This window comes from Phaseolus vulgaris, chromosome 9 (assembly GCF_000499845.2).
Source record: "Phaseolus vulgaris cultivar G19833 chromosome 9, P. vulgaris v2.0, whole genome shotgun sequence".
Taxonomy (NCBI): Eukaryota; Viridiplantae; Streptophyta; class Magnoliopsida; order Fabales; family Fabaceae; genus Phaseolus; species Phaseolus vulgaris.
The window spans coordinates 29,995,536-30,009,541 of NC_023751.2; the positions used below are offsets into that span (position 1 = coordinate 29,995,536).

The 14,006-nt window shown below is 31.2% G+C and overlaps 3 protein-coding genes across 3 annotated transcripts; 1 reads left to right on the forward strand and 2 right to left on the reverse strand.

Annotated features, from left to right (window-relative positions):
• Positions 1 to 5,213: 5,213 nt before the first annotated feature.
• On the forward strand, positions 5,214 to 8,894 carry LOC137821312 (beta-glucuronosyltransferase GlcAT14B-like). Its single transcript, XM_068625833.1, has 4 exons — positions 5,214 to 5,885; positions 7,071 to 7,146; positions 7,268 to 7,383; positions 7,968 to 8,894. The coding sequence occupies exons 1-4, from the start codon at positions 5,348 to 5,350 to the stop codon at positions 8,480 to 8,482; spliced, it is 1,245 nt and encodes a 414-aa protein (XP_068481934.1). The 5' UTR covers positions 5,214 to 5,347; the 3' UTR covers positions 8,483 to 8,894.
• On the reverse strand, positions 8,807 to 10,729 carry LOC137821311 (pentatricopeptide repeat-containing protein At5g66520-like). Its single transcript, XM_068625832.1, has 2 exons — positions 9,066 to 10,729; positions 8,807 to 8,948 (listed from the first exon to the last, which is right to left on the reverse strand). Exon 1 carries the CDS (start codon positions 10,640 to 10,642, stop codon positions 9,071 to 9,073), a length of 1,572 nt encoding a protein of 523 aa, XP_068481933.1. The 5' UTR covers positions 10,643 to 10,729; the 3' UTR covers positions 8,807 to 8,948; positions 9,066 to 9,070.
• A 360-nt stretch (positions 10,730 to 11,089) lies between these two features.
• On the reverse strand, positions 11,090 to 13,407 carry LOC137822645 (2-alkenal reductase (NADP(+)-dependent)-like). Its single transcript, XM_068627587.1, has 5 exons — positions 13,091 to 13,407; positions 12,580 to 12,757; positions 11,918 to 12,084; positions 11,757 to 11,839; positions 11,090 to 11,653 (listed from the first exon to the last, which is right to left on the reverse strand). Exons 1-5 carry the CDS (start codon positions 13,394 to 13,396, stop codon positions 11,272 to 11,274), a joined length of 1,116 nt encoding a protein of 371 aa, XP_068483688.1. The 5' UTR covers positions 13,397 to 13,407; the 3' UTR covers positions 11,090 to 11,271.
• Between the last annotated feature and the right edge of the window lie 599 nt (positions 13,408 to 14,006).

The following is a 14,006-nucleotide window of genomic DNA, read 5'->3' on the forward strand; positions in this document are numbered from 1 at the left end:
TAACATAAAGAAAATAAAATTGATTGTCTACACATATTTATAAGTCACATAAATGTGAGTTTCAATAATTATTTTGATGTATCAATCACTTTGATATAAATATTAAACATAAAATAGTCAAAAATGTATAGAAATGACTATCTATGTATGATCCTAACGTTTTTTTAGGTGGGAGAAAAGAAAATTCATTCTTGTAATAGATAAGTTGTGTATACTGTTTATAAGAAAGATTTTGTTTGGTGTAACGATTCTTCAGTTGAATTTTTTTTTATAGAAATCATTTGCATAAATATTTTTAATATAACTAATTTTGCAAAGAAATTGTGAGTATAGAGGATGATTATGTATAATAGTGAAGTCGTGGGATAAAAACCATTTTTATGAACAGAGTATGAAGTTGTGTGACCCTTACAAATTCTTTGCATTTTAGGATTTGGAGATCTTATTATGTATGGTGGTTAATAGTATCTTTGCCTCAATTCTTCAAACAACTTGTAATAAACTTTGAATATTTCTTCTTGTAGACCATATTAAATACATGATTGAATTTTGTGTGTTTTCATGTAACAAATTGAACATGATAATTGAAGTTTCTAAAACTTTCCACAATTATACCATATTTTGTCTTGTATGACTATGAATCTTTTAGTTGTTCACTCTCCTATGCTAAATTTATAGTCTACTCTACGAGAAATTGTGAATTGTAGAACTCACCAAGAAAAAGACTCATAGTCTTTTTCAACACAATTTATGAACTCTGTTAGGTCGGTTGTAATGTATCCTACGTAAGTGTTCACTTGTACCTTAAAATATCACTCATTCATCATGCTACTTTCTTATTTTTAGTCTTTACTATGTTGTAATAGTAATTAAATTTTCTCTCAGACATTCTATATGCTTTGCAAAAAAAATAATGTCATAAATTTTGAAATTTGATATACAAATTTGTGACAACAACCATTTGTGCATTTTTAAAGTACAAATAAAGTTAAATGCAATATGTTAAGCGTAAATTATATTATCATGAGACAATATGATTTAAAGTGATCTTATCACAATTGTCTAATCAATATAGTCCAATCATTATAAATAAAGATAATATAAAGAATCTTTGTTTTGATCATAACAAATAATGACTAGTTTTAGTAAACTAATACATTTGTTTGAAGTATGTTCATTGGGTACAACCACAAGTTTTTTTCCATTAAAAGTTTAAATTTTACTATGTCATCAAACTATCTTGTCCTTTCAAGTAATAAAATGATAAACTAAAAGTTTATACAACAAAAGATGCAAGACTCAACAACATGTTATAATGAGACAAATAAATATTTTTTAATTCATCAAATTAGTCTTATGAAGTCAACATAATATTAATTCACGTATTATTATAAAGGATTTTACATAACATGCGAATTTTCTATAGTTGAATGATCAAAATAATATTATTAATGCAACTGAAAGTATATTCAAAATAAAAAGTATCGTATAGCACAAGTTGAGTGTAGTACAAATCTTATTAACTAAAAACTATCCACTTTGCTACAACTCTAACCCAGAAGATCAATAAATATATTCAAAGATTGGTTATAAATATTCAACTCCCACAAAACAAAAATATATTCAATAAATAGTAAAAAATTAGATAAATAGAGATTGAACAAATGATTTTAGATTGATTTGAATCAAACCGATCATACATCCAACATTAATCTACTAACCTTAGAGAGATTGTTTTCACTATCCCACTAATTCATATTACAACCACACTTCATATGTGAAACATGTAATCACAAAATATATAAACTAAAATATCTTGAACAACCTTAAAAAGATACTGCTTATGCAAAAACCTACTGCACACAAGTTACACCTCACATAGGTTGTGTTTGGATTGAGAAGTGGAAGTGTGAGGATTTGAGAGAAAAGTGTGAAGAAAATGAGTGTGTTTGGATTAAAGTATGTTAGGGTGGATTTGTTAAGAAAGTTTATATTGAAGTTTGTGATGGTTGTGAGAGTATTTTTTTAAAGGTATAAAGTTTAATATTATAAATTTATCCTTATCTTTAAAAAAACAGAATAATCAAATATTAGATATTTTTGTCTAAATTTAGATGAATTAAAATTATTAGTAGTATAATTCGATATTGTTGAATAATTAATTTTGAAAAAAAATATGAGTTATATATGTAAAATTTTGAATATATGTAAAAATTGTAAATTGTTATATAGAAATAAATAATTTAAATATTCATATTTAAAATTCTAATTAAAAAATCCTTTTGTATTAAATGTAAATAGTATTATTATATTTATAATAAATAATTATTATTATATAATTTATTTACTATAAATAACTATATATTTTTATATTGAAATTTTATTTTATTTTATTATTAATTATTATTATTTCATTTTATTAAAATATTTATGTTAGTTAAATTTATTTAATAATTAATATTTATAATGAATTTTATCTTTTATTAATGAAAAATGTAAAAAAAATGAGATCCTAAAATAGAAAATGACTAATTTGGAAAAAACTCAATGCTAAGTTGACTTTCTCTTTAGGGAGAGATTTCCTTTTCACACTTATATCATCTCGTCCATCTCCACTAAACCATGAATCCAAATAAAAAATATATCTTCATATATTTGCTGGTAAACAGTACATTTATAAAAACAAACAATCCGTATAAAACCACGTCAACATTGATGTTATTCCCATTTTATCCCAATTTTTATAAATGCGAACACAATATTTGCATATTCAAATATCGATGTTTTTATTGTTTTCATTAAATTATAATACTTCTTTTCAACTTTTATCAAATTTCACTTTATACTTTTTTTTTTCTTGTTTCTTAAACTTATATATTTTTAATTAACAGATGTACACTTATATATTACACTAATTTTTGTAAATATTAAAAAAACAAACTTAAATAAATGGTATGTGTTTAACTCAAATTTACACTTAAATACTTCATATTTTATTATTTAAATATTTTTTAATTAGTAATAATATTTGTAATTTTACATTTTATACCTTTTAAAAAAGTTAAAAAATTTATCGTAACTACCACACTAATCTAACATACCCCAATCAAAATACTCTCATTATTTTCGTACTTTCCTCTAAAAATAAATAATTTTATATTTAATTATACTTTAAATTTTCTTACTTATGTTAATGCATTATTTTAATTCTTTAACTATAACATTTATGATTAGTATAATATATTGGGGTAAATTTCATATCTAGCACCATTTACACTTTTATTTCCCTAATTAACACCTTTTTGCTTTTATTTCCCTATCTAGTACCCTTTTGTTTTTATTTCCCTATCTAGCACCCTTTTATTTTTTATTTTCCTATCTAGCACCATTTCAAAAATAAATAAATAAATAATAATTTTTTTTTTAATAATTTTAATTTTGAATGCATTAAAATATAAGTATTTTTAATGTTTAAAATAGTTAAAAATATAATTAATGAAAAAAGAAATGAATTTTTACAAAATAAAAATAAAAAAGTAATAAATTAAAAATGTTTAGTTTAAAATTATTTTTTTAAGAATGAAGAAAATAAGAAATTAAACCCTACAACAACATAAAAGTTGAATCTATAAACATAAATTAGTATTAATTTTATTATTATTGATGATGTAATCATGTTAAATTCAAGTAAAAAACATAGGACATAATTATAAAAAAACCAAAGTCAATTAATATTAATTAATAGTGGACACACAAATAATATTGAAGTGTTTACCCTAAATGCAAAATCCTAAAAAAAAACTAATGCAAATGCTACACTTAATGCTTAAAAATGAGAAGAAAAAAATGCAAAAATAAATGAGTATAGAAAATAAAAACAACAATAATAAAATAAAAACAAAAAACAAAAATAAATAAACAATGACAGAAAAAAATAATAACTAAAAACATATAAGATATAAAATAAAGACAAAAAAAAAGATAAATATACAAGATATACAAAAAAAAGTAAAACTCCAAACAAGATAAAGATAAGAGATATAAGATGATTCTAAATAAGTAGATGTTGATCATAAAAAGAAAAATAAATGAAAGATGATCATTCGTTTAATATTTTCTTTCTTCAATGGTACATTAAATAGTTTGTGCGAAATGAAACATAATTAATGACGAGAAGTGCACAATCCAATAATGTTGGGACATGTTCTTTTTGTGTGTCCTGGTGTTTGACAATATGCACATTTTTTTGTACGATCATGTTGTTCTCTTATGTCCATATCAGTCCTTATTCGACTTGACTTAGGTCTCCCCTTTGAGGTTATTTTCATGTCGGGACTTGGGCATAGTATTTGACCAGTGTATGCAGGTCAATACTCTTTATTTTTTAGTTCCATCAAATAGTCTTTCGTAACATGAAGATTTGTTCCAATGTTGTTGTTTTTATTTTCTATATTTATTTATTTTTACATTTTTCTTCTTCTTATTTTTAAGCATTAGGTGTAGCAATTGCATTTGTTTTTTTTTAGGTTTTTGCATTTAGGGTAGATAGACACTTCAATATTTTTTGTGCATTCAATATTAATTAATACTAATTGACTTTGATTTTTTTATAATTATGTCCTGTATTTTTTACTTGAAATTAACATGATTACATCATCAATAATAATAAAAATAAATACTAATTTATGTTTATAGATTCAACTTTTATGTTGTTGTAGAGTTTAATTTTTTAGTTTCTTCATTCTTAAAAAAAAATTAAACTAAACATTTTTAATTTATTACTTTTTTATTTTTATTTTGTAAAAACTCATTTCTTTATTCATTAATTATATTTCTAACTATTTTAAATATTAAAAATATTTAATTTTTAATGTATTTAAAATTAAAATTATAAAAGAAAAAAATATATTATTTATTTATTTATTTTTGAAATGGTGCTAGATAGAGAAATAAAAAATAAAAGGGTGTTAGATAGGGAAATAAAAACAAAAAAGTGTTATATAAGAAAATAAAAAACAAGGGTACTAAATAGAGAAATAAAAGTGTAAATGATGCTAGATAGGAAATTGAGCCAATATATTGACCAATTGTTTTTAAAAATATACTTTTTACTTAAATGATTTGAGCTGTATATTAATGAAGATAATAAGGAATAAAAAAATGTAATATGTGGAAATGAGTTTTAGAAAGAGGGAAAGGTTTTGATAATGGGCACTCCCATCATTGTCAGAATGACAGGTTTGCCACTGAGAATTAAGTAGCATGTTTCTCCAATCTTGGTTGGCCACTCACCCTCGCTGCGCGTTTCACGCCAACATAGATCCTGCGCCTTCACCACTCCCAAACCATGGAACCCACCAAGAACAACAGCTTCCTCCCACTCCTCCTCTCTCTCCTCTTCTTCACCTTCATCCTTCTCCTCTCCCTTGTTGCTTCCATCAACTCCTCATCGCAGCGCCACCACCGCCTCGAAGTTCCCGCGGAACAGCCACATTTCGTGGAGTCCAAGCTCAGGGCGAGTGCCGCATCGACGAGGGCGGTGCCGCGAATCGCCTACCTGATATCGGGCTCGGCGGGCGACGGGGAGAGTTTGAAAAGGACGCTGAAGGCTCTGTACCATCCGTGGAACCACTACGCGGTGCACTTGGACCTTGAGGCCTCGGCAAGGGAGAGGTTGGAGCTGGCGGATTTCGTGAGCAACCAGCCTCTCTTTCTGAAATTCGGAAACGTGAGAACGGTGGTTAAGGCCAACTTGGTTACCTACAGAGGGCCCACTATGGTCGCAAATACCCTTCACGCCGCCGCCTTTTTGTTGAGCCAAGCTCAGGACTGGGATTGGTTCATTAACTTGAGCGCTTCCGATTACCCTTTGGTAACCCAAGATGGTAGGAACCTCTCCCTTCTCTCTCTCTCTTTCTCACACACACACTACTTCTGAGTTGACTTCCCAAGTATGCGTGTCTTCTTGGTTAGACCAACTTTTTTCTAAACATGTCTATTACCATAAAAATAGATAAAATAGAAGAAGCTTATCTAGAACTGAAAATTATTTATGAAAATTGACCTAGATTTTTTTTTAATTTGTTAAAAACTGGTTTTAACTTTATTCAGGTTTGTTTTCTTATTCTTATGAAGAAATTTGTTAAAAAAAAGTTACCTTCATCACTCATTATGTTTCTTTAATCTGTCTTCTTCGTTGATAATTTTGCTCCCTGTTAAATATTGATTTTTTTTGTTTGTAAAATGAATTAAAAGTTACTTAACATTGGTTTCCATATCTTGCTTGCTTGCTTGACCAATAGTTATTTTTGTCGGCAGCTTCTTACTCGTTCTCTTCATCATATATATATATATATATATATATTATTTATTTATTTATTTATTTTATTTTATTTATTTATTTATTTTTTTAAAAAAAAATTTCGGGAATAGAGTTTAAGAGGGATATAGACTGATCAGAAGTCATAGTTTTTTTTTTTTACATTTTATAGTTATTATATATATAAAAATAAAAAAAGTAACATATATAATAATCTATATTTATATAACATTATAATTTATGTTAGACTAAATGAGTTTCGTGCTGATAATAGTGTAAAGTAGTCATTCAATTATAAATTATTATAAGCACAGGAATTATATTAATTTTTACAATTAATATCTTTAAACTATATCAATTGTGGTTTTTTTTAATCGAAGAAAAGCGTAAAATTACGTTTTCATGTATAACTTTAAACTCCTTATATTATGTATTATTTGTTCTTTAAATGGAAATACTTGTGTTTTAGTTGTTTTATTGTTTCAAATAGTTATAAATAATTATTGAAATATCTATAAAATAGTTATTATAAAAATTAATAAAGTATATTCAAGATTAAACGTTACATAATGTTAAGTAGTAATATTCTTCAAGAAATTTACACTGCGGAAGAATTAATGATTCACTGAATAATTTTGCTGATTGTTGGAAGTTCAAAAATAATAGACAGAGAGAAGCACGAACTATGTTGCCCAGTTTTCGTTGTCATTGACCAACTTTTGCAATTTGCTATATTTCTTTTGCACAACAGATTTGCTGCATACGCTGTCGTCTATTCCCAGAGACCTGAACTTCATTGAACACACCAGTGATATTGGTTGGAAGGAGTAAGTTACTAATTCTCTTCGCCATTCTGTTCATTGCATGATTTATGAATGTTAATAACATGTAATATGTAAAGATCAATGTGTCCCTTATTTACAAGGGCTACTTTACTCGTTTGAATAGGTATCATAGAGCCAAGCCAGTTATACTTGATCCAGGTCTTTATGGTTTGCAGAAATCAGATGTATTTTGGGTATCGGAGAAAAGAAATGTGCCCACAGCTTATAAACTGTTTACAGGTGAGAAACTTTTTTCATGAATCACTGTTTTACTTTCCGCCCAACCCGTCAAATTTTTAGCTCTTTCAAATTCGAGTCGAGTCAGTTTAAGTGCTAAAAAATAATTCTAGTCCCTGCTTAGATTAAAGAGAATTACAAATACTCAGAGTAGTTAAGGAAATTCTTGAACGTAGTCCGACACTAATAATGTAAAGTGCGAAAGATAAAACATTGATATTTGATAGTACTGTTGTGTAAATGTGAATTTCAATACCTTTTCCACATACGCTTCCATTCTTTTGTCCAAAACTTCTGGCATTCATCTTGAAGTTATTTTTTATATATGTTTCCAGTGCTGGTTGGCAAGCATCCCTTGTGAGCTTCCAATCCTCATAAAATTCTTTTTATTCATAATTAGGTATAATAGCATATTCTCTAACTCGTGTCACTTCACAGTTTCTCTTTACTTGTTTTCGTAAATGTGAAGGTATTTTTACATATAACTTTGTTGCATGAAATTGGTTGAAATTCAGAAAGTAACTTAACTGGTTGTCTCAATCTCATGTCATGGGAGTTGTTAAATTATGATTCTTGATTTTGCTCAGGTTCTGCCTGGATGATGCTCTCTCGCCCATTTACTGAATACTGTATATGGGGTTGGGATAACTTACCCAGAATAGTCTTGATGTATTATGCCAACTTTCTGTCTTCCCCAGAAGGGTATTTTCACACAGTCATCTGCAATGCAGAGGAGTTTCGTAACACTACTGTTAATCATGACCTCCACTTCATATCATGGGACAACCCTCCAAAACAACATCCCCATTTTCTTACAGATAATGATTACCAGAAAATGGTGGATAGCAATGCACCTTTTGCTAGGAAATTTGGCAGGAACGAACCAGTCTTGGATAAGATTGATACGGAACTCTTGGGAAGAAATGCAGATGGTTATGTCCCCGGCAGGTGGTTCAGTCAAGCGAATTCAAGCACCATTGACCAATATTCTGGCATAGGAAATATCACCGACCTTAGGCCAGGGCCTGGAGCTGAAAGGCTTGGACGCCTTATCAGTAGTTTATTATCAGCAGAAAATTTTCAGGCAAATCAGTGTTCTTGACACCTGACATTGGAATGCCTATTAAGTTCATTGCTGCATTTCCATCACCCAACAGCTGAGAGGCGAACAATTCATTTATCAGTTGATGCCAGGAGGATGCTGTGAGAATATGAGTAAACAAAAGGGAAAACAGAAATGGCTACCTTTGACTTGATGTTCTACGGTAAATTTGTAAAAGGACCACGAGTATGCTGTCACTATGTATCAGCAGTTCACACGATTTATTAAACTTTACGGAATGACAAGTCATCGATGCAACCGTTGTAACCATTGTACTCTGTATGAGATTTACAGAAAATAAGATTCAATTATGTAATACGTGGGCATCAAGATGCTCGTTTGGCGGAAACTGCAATAAGCCGATGTAAAATATTCTCCAAATTCTTTATGCGATGATATGCTAGCTGCGGCATATCCTGTGTGTTCTTTCCTTTCTTTCTTTTGCTCTTGTTTTCCTCGTGAAGCACTGCCCTCATAAATTCACCAATAAAGGAACCACAATTTATATTTGATTTTCTTTTCATGTCCATAGGTTCTTGCAATTAACTATAATTAAGCTAAAGCATGTAAGAAAACTACTCACACCCATCAGAAGTTCTCTAAAGTCCCCATCTTGAGAATGGAATCCAGTAATCTACACATTTCCTGAGCTAGTGGATGAGAATGATCACCTGCAAGAAACTCTTCAACTTCATCATCCACCTCTATTATGCTGCATCCGGGCTTCTTTCTCATCCCTATTTCTTCGATCCTAGTTCTAACTTTTTTTGCCTCTGCTTCCCACCCAGCTTCTCTATATATATTGTAAGTAAGAACGTGAGTACCACAGTCAGCGATTCCCATATCAAGCAGTTTTTTCCATACTCTATTCCCAACATGAATATTTTTATGAATTCTACATGCATTTAGAAGAGCACCCCACACGTTAGCATCACTGGCTGCAAGTCCACCCATCTCCTCCATAAATTTCTCAGCTTCCTCTACCATGCCAGCTCTTGACAGAAGGTCAACAACACAAGCATAATGCTCCATTTTTGGGGCAATTCCATAAGAGCTACTCATTTCTTCAAACAGCCAAAGGCCTTGCTGAACCATCTTTGCATGAGTGCAAGCAGTGAGGACAGCCACAAATGTAGTCTCATTCGGCTTAGTCCCAGAAGCAGCCATTTGGTAAAACAACTCCAGCGATTTCTCTGCATCACCATTCAAGGCAACACCACAAATCATAGCATTCCATGCACCGGCATCCTTATTGACAATGCTCTGAAAAACAGATAAAGCAGATTCTACACTTCCACATTTGGAATACATGTCCACCAAAGCCGTTGTCAAAATTGGATTGGAGTCAAGTTGGAATCTCTTGGCATAGGAATGCACCCACAGGCCCTGTGCGAATGCACCAAGATGAGCACACGCAGTGAGGACCGAGACAAGGACGGACTCATTCGGCTTTGTACCCTCGTTTTGCATCTCCGCAAACAAAGCAAGCACTTCCTTGAAGTCACTAACTCGAGAATAAGCTGCTATCATGGCACTCCACGACACAGCGTTTCTGTCAGGCATTTGCTCAAACACTTCTCTAGCCTTGTCCACATTCCCCATTTTACCATAACCGTCAACCATCGCTGTCCCCAACACCACATCTTTCTTAGTCGTTTTATCAAACAATACCCGTGCATGTTCCACCTCACGAGAAACAGAGTAGAACTCGATGAACGCACTCAGCACGTAAGGGTCGTCGCGGAAGCCGAACTTAACGACGTGGCCGTGCACCAAACGGCCAACAACTTTGAAAGAAGGAAGAAGCGCAATGCAAGCCTTGACCAAAGGTGGGAATGTGTAGTTGTTAACGGCAATCCCGTTTCGGAGCATGGACAAGTAGCAGGAGACAGCGGGGAGGGGTAAACGGGCTTGGAGGTAGCCTCTGATCATGGTGTTGTGCATGAAGGTGTTGCGGTGGCGGAGGTGGCGGAAGATGGAGCGAGCGTAGGAGAAAAAGGAGGCGTCGTTGGAGATGGCTGCGACGGAGAGAAGCGGGGCGAGGGCATACGGCGTGTCGTTGTAGCGGCATCGGAGGATGTGAGCGTGTAGTTGCTTGAGTTTGATTAGAGTGTTGCATTTTTGCGCCACGCTTGTGAGAAACCCCTTCTCAACGCTCATTTCAACATCAATTCTATCTAATCGTCTAAATCGTCGACAATCGTCTAATAGATTGTCTTTAGGTATATCTATTAGATGGTCTATGAGCTACAATTTCATAAACACACAGTAGCTTACAAGTCATCTAATATATTTCGTTTATATTTATTATAATCCAAACTTTATTTACCGAAATATAGTATAGTGATTCTAAACAAGAGCAAACAAAAAATTGACGTATCATATGAATAGTAATTTGGTTAAAAAGATATTGTTGTTGGTTTACAAAAGGGTAGTAATTAGGCTTGAACTAATATTTTTATTGCACTTATTATTGCTCACTTATCATGGTTTAACTTAAGTTAAACCTTTGCTAATTTTACACTAATTAACCTAATTGAAAATTAATTTTGTGAAGTTAGTTTTTAGTTCCATTCTTGCAGACTCTAATGTTTACCTAATGCAAAATTTAAAAGCAGGTGAAAATCCAAAACCTTTTTCCATGAATTTCTCAAGTGTCAACAACCCATCATCTCATATTAAACAAAATAGCAATCTTATTCTTAAAGATCAAATTCATGGTAGTGGTGATTCATGAGTATGAGTAGCATTTTCTCTAATCTCTAACTCAACCTCCAATTCATTCCTTTCTATGACTCTTCTGCTAAATTGATAATTTTCTTTCCAATGTTATCCCCTCTGAAGAGTCCAACAAAAGCAGAAGGGATGCTCTCCACGCCTGATGAAATGTCTTCAAGTACCTTTAACTTTCCTGTACGAAGGTAATCTGAAGTTTTTGCAGAAAAATCTTCAAAAACATGCAGAAAGTCAGCAGCCAGAAATCCTCTGATGTTGATTCTCTTGTACACAATCTCCAACATGCTTGGTGCAGCTTTTCTTCCAGGACCAGTGTACTCAGATATCACCCCACAAACAGCCACTCTTCCAAATAGCCTCATATTAGCAACTGCTGCTTCCAGCATCTCACCCCCAACATTGTCAAAATATACGTCAATTCCATCAGGAAAATACCTACAATATAACACATAAACCTACATCAAACACAATCCAATTGAACTTTCTAACTTTTATTCCAAAATGGGCTTCTGATTCTCTTCTTCCATCACTAACTAACCTTTTAAGAGCTGAGTTTAGATCTTTTTCTTCATTGTAGTTGAATGCTTCATCAAAACCTAGCGTTTGTTTAAGCAATTCCACCTATGGCAACAATGCATGGATTAGGCTTTTAAGCTTGAAAACCAATTAAGCATAAAATCCTAACCTTAGTTACTTTACCTTTTTGTTGCTACCTGCACAGCCAACAACATAGCAACCTAAAAGCTTTGCATATTGCCCTACTAAATTTCCAACTGCTCCACAAGCTGTTGAGACAAAAACCTTTTCATCCTTTAGGGGTTTACACAATTCAAAAAACCCCGCATAAGCTGACAGTCCGTTGAATCCTGCATCAGATAATGGAAATTAAAGCATTACTTATTTTATTTTTTTGTTATTTGTAAGCTATTTTATAGAAAGTGTTCATATAAGTGTATTAATATTAATAAGTGAACTTTAAGCCTAACTCAATGTTATAAAACTAATTTATAAGGTGAGGTTTGCACCTACTTATATACTGTAAAATATTCTTATTTCTAGTTCATGTGGCATCTCCAACGCACTCCCCTCAAGTCGAGGCTCATAAACTCATGTGTGAAACTATATATTTATGGGTGATCTAATGACGACCCGATAAACTCAACAAACTCTCGATAGGATAGACTCGAAAATAACTCTGATACCATATTAAGAAGTAGATTTATGTCTAATTTAACCTTATAAAACTGATTTATATATCATCATTCCTAATCGATGTGAGATCTTCAATAAAGTGTTCTTCATAATCATTACAAACTTTACTGTATAAAAGTGATAAATGATATGCAGGAATCGGTAATTACCCAGAATTCCAAGATGATAGGAGAGTGGAAATTCAGAGGACTCTAATCTTTTTATGATATTCCCTTCTTTCACCAAACTGTACTCTGCCCACGTGAATACTCCCAGCACCAAATCATCTTTCTGAAACTTAGAATTCCCAGAAACCACAACTTTTCCAATAACAGCACCATCAATAGTCTGGAATGTGTGAACACAGAACAACAACACAATAATTAATTCTCATGAAGCAATAGGATCAGTCATAGATAAACATCAAAATGATCTACTTCTACTTGGGTGGTATTTGGTTTCCTGCAGAATTTTCAAGAATTACAAACTCAATTAACATAATTTTAGATAATTGTTAATGTAATTAATTACTCGAGAATTGATTTTAAAAGTAATAAAATATCCAAATTTATGGCATATATAACTTTAAATCATCAATTTTGTATACAAATTTGGAAATTGATCCAAACACTGACCCTATCAGAGAATTGAGTTACCAAAACCAAAATAATGAATGATTACCTGGCCTGGATGTATGGGTGCTGCAAAGCTGATAGTACCCTGAGAGGAACTAGAAAATTTCATGCGGTTAATGTGGTAAGGGTCCATAGAAATGTAGAGATTCTTGACTATGATATCATCAGAACCTGGTGCAACTGACAGAGCAATTGTCCCAGTTTTAAGCTCAAAATTGGACTCTCTGGGTGCATCTTCAATGTGATGCTTTATCACTATGTATTTGTTCTTCACTTCCATTTTTCCGCCTTTTTTCCTCTTCTTGCTGCTCTCTTTCTCTATGGACACAAAATTTATAGAACGAAGAGGCATGATCAGAAAACACACTCAAATGTTATTTTTATAAAAGACACTTTGGATTTTTTTTAAATAATATTAAATCCAATAAAGTAGATGGGTTTCTAATCTATTTCAATCATTGAATTGGAGTTTTCTAATTCAATTTAAATTAGAATAAATTCAATTTGAGTAATTTTTCAAATTATATTTAAATTTATATTTGACTTAATTTGATGGAACTTAACTTGTATAGACAGTTCAATATTCGGTCTCTGGTCTAACTCGAGTTTAGTTAGACTCATCTTGATTTGATTTGAGTTCGATCTAATTTAATCAAGTTAACTTAAAATTATATGAATTTGAAAACTTAAATATTTTTTAATACCCTACTACTAGGAACCTAAAAGAGCTATACATAAAATTAATTATGTATAAGAATTTTCTCCATTGATATTTAGCAGGATAATGGCCATTAAATATAAATTCATTGATTTTAAAAATATTCGTTTATAGTATTTTTAATAAAATAATTTGAATAGCAGTGATTATATAACTGGAGAGAATATGAACTTGTTAATTATCCTTTCAATTTCTTAACCACCCCTTCTTATTAATTGAAGTAAAATCCAAAACCAGTGGTGAG

What these genes read in the sequence shown, in the direction of transcription:
- LOC137822645 (XM_068627587.1), bottom strand. Translation starts at nt 13,396, where the DNA reads ATGCCTCTTCGTTCTATAAATTTTGTGTCCATAGAGAAAGAGAGCAGC. An exon ending in CACCCATACATCCAGGCCAG is followed by an intron (nt 12,758 to 13,090) that starts GTAATCATTCAT and finishes CACACATTCCAG; the next exon opens with ACTATTGATGGTGCTGTTAT. An exon ending in CTATCATCTTGGAATTCTGG is followed by an intron (nt 12,085 to 12,579) that starts GTAATTACCGAT and finishes TATCTGATGCAG; the next exon opens with GATTCAACGGACTGTCAGCT.
- LOC137821312 (XM_068625833.1), top strand. Translation starts at nt 5,348, where the DNA reads ATGGAACCCACCAAGAACAACAGCTTCCTCCCACTCCTCCTCTCTCTC. An exon ending in CCCTTTGGTAACCCAAGATG is followed by an intron (nt 5,886 to 7,070) that starts GTAGGAACCTCT and finishes TTTGCACAACAG; the next exon opens with ATTTGCTGCATACGCTGTCG. An exon ending in AGTGATATTGGTTGGAAGGA is followed by an intron (nt 7,147 to 7,267) that starts GTAAGTTACTAA and finishes TCGTTTGAATAG; the next exon opens with GTATCATAGAGCCAAGCCAG.
- LOC137821311 (XM_068625832.1), bottom strand. Translation starts at nt 10,642, where the DNA reads ATGAGCGTTGAGAAGGGGTTTCTCACAAGCGTGGCGCAAAAATGCAAC.